The sequence below is a fragment of the Aedes albopictus genome, chromosome 1 (assembly GCF_035046485.1).
Source record: "Aedes albopictus strain Foshan chromosome 1, AalbF5, whole genome shotgun sequence".
In the NCBI taxonomy this organism is placed as follows: Eukaryota; Metazoa; Arthropoda; class Insecta; order Diptera; family Culicidae; genus Aedes; species Aedes albopictus.
The window spans coordinates 69,811,499-69,817,128 of NC_085136.1; the positions used below are offsets into that span (position 1 = coordinate 69,811,499).

At 53.9% G+C, this 5,630-nt stretch overlaps 1 protein-coding gene across 1 annotated transcript; it reads left to right on the forward strand.

The window, feature by feature from the left end:
- The first annotated feature begins 170 nt into the window (after positions 1-170).
- Positions 171-2,547, forward strand: LOC109410311 (transcription factor grauzone). The gene is made up of 4 exons (XM_019683861.3): positions 171-443; positions 506-1,179; positions 1,241-2,003; positions 2,064-2,547. Exons 1-4 carry the CDS (start codon positions 321-323, stop codon positions 2,397-2,399), a joined length of 1,896 nt encoding a protein of 631 aa, XP_019539406.3. The 5' UTR covers positions 171-320; the 3' UTR covers positions 2,400-2,547.
- The last annotated feature ends 3,083 nt before the right edge of the window (positions 2,548-5,630 follow it).

Here is a 5,630-nt window from a genome sequence, read left to right on the forward strand (position 1 = left end):
ATTTTGTCAACACAAACGAAAACGAGACGAAGGAGACGTCGCGACGCCGGTGTAAACAAAAGCGCAGTGATGCCAAAACCATCGTTTGTTCGCTTCATGTGCAAACGTTCCCGAAGGGTCATCACCGTCAGCGCCGGGGAGCAAACAAAGAAGAAAAGCCAAACAGTAAACAAAAAGAGCGCATCAATCATAATCGCGTAAAATCTGTCACATCAGTGGTGCGAGTGCGGACACGGATTGGGAGTTTTCCTCCGCCGAAGAAAAGTAATTTCCTAGTGTTTGCCGTCGCCGCAACAACTACACCAAGGAAACCGAGAAGCATGTCCACCACCGTGGAACCGTGCCTGACGTGTTTCCGCAAGACGGACAACTACCTGCGCATCACGGACGACTCGAACGATGAGGACGTGGAACGGATCGTGACCACTCACTTTTGGTTTTCGGTAAGTGCGATTGGCCGCGGGGGGATTCAGAGGGAGGTGTTATTGATTCCCGTCGTTTTCAGGAAACGGAATGCGCCAGCAGTGTGCTGTGTACCAGCTGCTGGGAGAAGATCGACGATTTTCACAAGTTCTACTGCGAGGTGCGCCGGGTGCATTTGGACCATGGGGTGAACGAGCCGGCGGTCGGGTTGCACATCAAGGTGGAACCGCTCGAGGGTCCGGTGGTGGTGGTTGAAAACAAGATCAAACGGGAGGCGTCGGCGGAGGCGAAGGAGGAAGCGTCCTGCGACGACGAGGAGGTGGACCGATTGGACAGCAAAACGGATCTGGAGGAGGTGAAGGACGAGGATGGTGGCGGCAACGAGTCGGAACCGGAGGTGAAAGCTCCGCCGCCGGTCAAGAAGAAGCGTGGCCGCAAACGGAAGAACGCTGCGGTTGAGGAGGTGGTAGTGGTGGAAGAGGAAAAAGTGGAACCGAAGCCGGAGGAGGTGATGCTGGATCCGGAAGAGGAAGTACACACGGATGATGATTCTGATTGGGAACCCCCACGGGATGATGATTCCGGGGAGGAATTTGCGGCCACTAGTGTTAAATCGAAGCGAACGAAAGGGGAAAAGAAACCGAGGAAGAAGTATGGTCCTAGGAAAGCTAAGAAGGAGAGGAAGGACGATGAAGAGCGATCGATGATTGGAAAGACCAAGGAGGACATTGCCCGGGAGGATGACTTTATTCGAAAGTAAGTACCTTAACACGCTCCGAATCCTCTTCAATAAGTTCCGCATCTTCTCTCCCACCAGGTACTGTCCCATCTTTTGCGACAAGTGCAACTTCAGCTCGGACACGTTCGGAGAGCTGAAGCACCACACGACGACGGTTCACAACTGCAACCCGATGGTGGTCTGCTGCGATCACAAGTTCTACAAGCGTTCGTTCCTCTACCAGCATGCCCAGTACCACGAGGACCCAAACAAGTTCAAGTGTGAAGCTTGCGTGAAAACCTTCCACAGCGGGCTGGCTTTGCGGCTGCACCAGGCCTACACCCACGTGAAGGACGAGGAGCGGATCTACAAATGCGACGTGTGCCAGGCCAGCTTTGCCAAGGCTTACCATCTGACGTCGCATCGACTGAAGCACACCTCGATCGCGGAGAAGCGCTTCTACTGCGTCGAGTGTGACATCGCGTTCCGCACGAACCAATCCTACAGGACGCATCTGCACTCGAAGCACGGGGCGGCCGCTAAGTACGTGTGCGATATCTGTGCCCGTGGGTTCCGCCAGCGGTCCGATTTGCTCACCCATCAGCTGACGCACAGTGCCGAGGGCTTGGAGCAGCTCAAGATCCAGTGCGAGCGGTGCCTCAAATGGATGAAGAACAAGAAATCCATCTGGACCCATCGGAAGATCTGCCAGAGCACTGGGCCGGTGGCGTGCGACATCTGCGGAAAGATGGCGCCGAATCCGGCGCAGCTCAAGAGCCACAAGAAGTACATGCACCAGGACCAGCGGGTGCACCAGTGTAGCTACTGCGATAAAGCGTTCAAGCGACCCATCGATCTGAAGGTAATCCATCCCAACAAATCTTCACATACCCTAATCTAATTCGTACTTTCCCCCCGTCAGGAACACGAAACCATCCACACCGGCGAGGTGCTCTACACGTGCAACTTCTGCAACAAAACGTTCAACTCCAACTCCAACCTGTACTCGCACCGGCGGAAAATGCACCCGGTCGAGTACGCCGACTGGAAGCTGGCCGTGCAGATGAAGAAACAGCCGGCGGACGTGCAGGCGGCAACGATGGCCGCTGCAACGGCAGCAGCCGCCGCAACGGCCGCCGCCTCCGCCGCCACCATTGGCATTCCGGAGCTGCCGCCGTTCTTGCCGGGGTTAATTCCGGGCGGTGTGCTTCCGCCGCTCATGCCGCCGCAAACGTCCGACGGTGGTAGCTACTCCTGAGCCCGGGGAGGGGATCGGTCTTCGTAATTAGTAAGTAGTAAGTAGATTTTAGATTTGTGTGTTTATTTCCTGAATCGTGACGGTGAGTATAAGGTACGTGTATATAGTGGCATATATAATATAGGCGCTTTCGTCTCTGATAATGGCACGGCTCGGGTGTGGTCATTCTCTAAAGCAGTCCCAAACTCCTTTATTGCAATCGTAGTAAGGCCTATTGCCTCAGGGATAAGGACGGCAGTCTCTTAAGTGAGGTGATCGAAAGGTGGAAGCAGCACGTCGATGAGCACCTAAATGAGGTGTGAGAAGTGGACACATGGAGGACCAAAGCAGCAGGAGAACTGATGACGATAGACGATGTAAAAAAAAACATCGTAAGGGTTTTGGGCGATCTCTCGAAACTCGCCGGGTACTACAACAAGGAAATTGACTCTCATGTATGCTGCTCAACATCGCCCTGGAAGGTGTTATGCGACGAGCTGGGGTACGATCTTCATGAAATCCGGTCAATTTGTCTGTTTTGCGGATGTTGGTGGCAGTAGCTCCTCTTTGGAGCCACCAATTGTTGGTGTCAGAACAATCTTCCACACTGCGACTAGACCATATAATTACTGAATCCAGTAGCACTCTTGTCCACAGCTATCGCGATGATGAATCGACGATGATCAGTATGAAGAAAGCCACAATCGTTTCACGGCACCGTTGCGCAGGGATACGATATTACATTCCGTATGTGCCAACCAACAGACTGGACGGAACGCGTTACTTTCGAACATCGATACTACTCACTCTGGGTAGGAGGTTCGAGAGGGAGAATAGTTAAAACCGAAACAGCCAAATCATGTGTGATAGCATTTAGACCTTTCTAGACTCATACCAAAAAAGGGTACGATCTCCTGGCAGAGGAACGAAGTGTTGCAGACGCGAGCAAGAAGGAACGGTCCACGCAAACGGACTGCTTCCTCTTTGCGGGTAACGCGACAATGCAGCACGAGATCATGCAGTTCGCCGGGGCCGTAGCGGAACGATCAAGCCGCCCTACGACTCTGGCTGCCCGGTCGAAGCCTGCTGGAAAGTCATGGCCCAAGAAGCGTCCGGCAGAAACAGGTGTGAAGCCGAAGCGGGAGGAAAAGGGAGCGGCCAGCGCGATTAACCAGGCTACCAAGCCGGTTGCGTAACGCGCAAGGGGCAGGGAAACAAGCCACAGCAAGCCAATCCCAAGAAAAGTGACGGCCAACCACACCGAGGGAAGGAGAACTCTTGGATTACGGTTGGAAAGAGAAATAAGTTGAGAAAAAGGAAACCAGAAAGGAGCGACGCGCAGGTCTTCAAAACCGAAGCAGACACATATGCCGAGGTGCTGAAGGCCATGCGGAGCGAAAATCGTCTCCCACCGCTGGGCGCGGATGTAAAAAGCATCCGACGCACCAGGACTGGAGAGATGATGGTAGTGCTAAAGAAGGATGCGGTCAAGAAAGGTCCATCCTACAAAGCACTAGCCCAGGAAGTTCTTGGAGAAAAATTACAGGTAAGAGCTTTAACAGCGGAGGCAACTCTCCAGTGTAAAAACCTAGACGAAATTACCGACGCAGAAGAGCTCGCAGCCGTACTCAAGCAGCAGTGCGAGATAGATGTACCAAGTGCTTCGATCAAAGGGCCCGGCTTGTACACAGATTGCCACGTTCAAGCTCTCCGTACCCGTACGTGCGTGTGATGCGACCATGCCTAGGCGAGTCCACCCTAGAAATGGGAGGCCACCGGCTTACTGGTCTGGTGGACCGACGCGATTGCGGACCTGCGCCGCGCCTGCCTATGGGCTAGGCGGCGGATGCAGCGAGCACGATCAGAGGAAGAGCGACACGAACGGCGGATGGTGTTCGCCGCTGCAAAAGCCGCGCTTAAGACCGAGATAAGAGCAAGCAAAAAGGCCTGCTTTGAGGGTCTCTGTCAGAGTGCCAATACGAACCCGTGGGGTGACGCCTACAGGATCGTTATGGCCAAGACGAGAGGTGTGATGGCTCCTACAGAGCAATCTCCAGAGATGTTGGAGGGGATTATTGGAGGACTTTTTCCGCGTCATGATCCTAGTCCTTGGCCTCCTTTCGTAGGACAGCCGGGGACTGGGGCTGGCGATGAGGAGAGGGTCACCGATGTGGAACTTGCGGGGATAGCTAAGTGCCTTAGCGTAGGTAAGGCCCCAGGTCCGGACGGAGTTCCGAACCTGGCCTTAAAAGTAGCTATTGCAGAGGCTCCCGAGATGTTCAGGTCTGCTATGCAGAAATGCATGGACGAGGGAGTTTTCCCAGAAGCTTGGAACAGGCAGAGCCTGGTACTATTGCCAAAGGCGGGGAAACCAGCCGGAGACCCGTCGGCATATAGACCAATATGCTTGATTCACACGGCGGGGAAGGTGCTCGAAAAGATCATCCTCAATAGAATGTTGAGGTTCACCGAGGGCGAAAATGGTCTTTCGAGCAACCAGTACGGCTTCCGGAAGGGGAGGTCCACCGTAGACGCTATCTTGTCGGTTACAAAAACCGCCGAGAAAGCACTCGAGCCTAAGAGGAGGGGAATTCTCTTTTGCGCGGTAGTGACTCTGGATGTAAGGAATGCGTTTAATAGCGCCAGCTGGTCTGCTATTGCCGATGCGCTCTCGCGTCTGGGGATACCGGAGTACCTGTACAAGATTCTCGGAAGTTACTTTCAGAATCGTGTACTAGTCTACGACACGGAGGTGGGTCGGAAGTGCTTTCACATAACCTCAGGAGTCCCGCAAGGTTCCATCCTGGGTCCGGTGTTATGGAATGTCATGTACGACGAGGTGTTGAGGTTAGAGTACCCAGTGGGAGTGGAGATTGTCGGATTTGCCGACGACATTACGCTCGACGTCTACGGTGAAACGATCGAGGAGGTGAAGTTGACTACCGACTACTCGATCAAGGTTGTGGAGGCGTGGATGCGGTCCAGGAAACTGGAGCTGGCTCACCAGAAGACAGAGGTGACTGTTGTTAACAACCGGCAGTCGGAGCAGCAGACGGAGATCAGTGTAGGAGAGTGCACTATCCTGTCAAAGCGTTCCGTCAAACACTTGGGCGTGATGATCGACGATAAGCTTACTTTCGGTAGCCACGTCGATTATGCCTGTAAAAGAGCCTCCACAGCTATTGCGGCACTGTCCCGGATGATGTCCAATAGCTCTGCGGTGTACGCCAGTAAGCGCAAGCTTCTGACTAG

Bases quoted from the DNA above. Each gene is read 5' to 3' on its own strand.
- LOC109410311 (XM_019683861.3), top strand. From the start codon at position 321: ATGTCCACCACCGTGGAACCGTGCCTGACGTGTTTCCGCAAGACGGAC. The intron at 444-505 runs GTAAGTGCGATT...CGTCGTTTTCAG, and splicing joins CCACTCACTTTTGGTTTTCG to GAAACGGAATGCGCCAGCAG. The intron at 1,180-1,240 runs GTAAGTACCTTA...CTCTCCCACCAG, and splicing joins GAGGATGACTTTATTCGAAA to GTACTGTCCCATCTTTTGCG.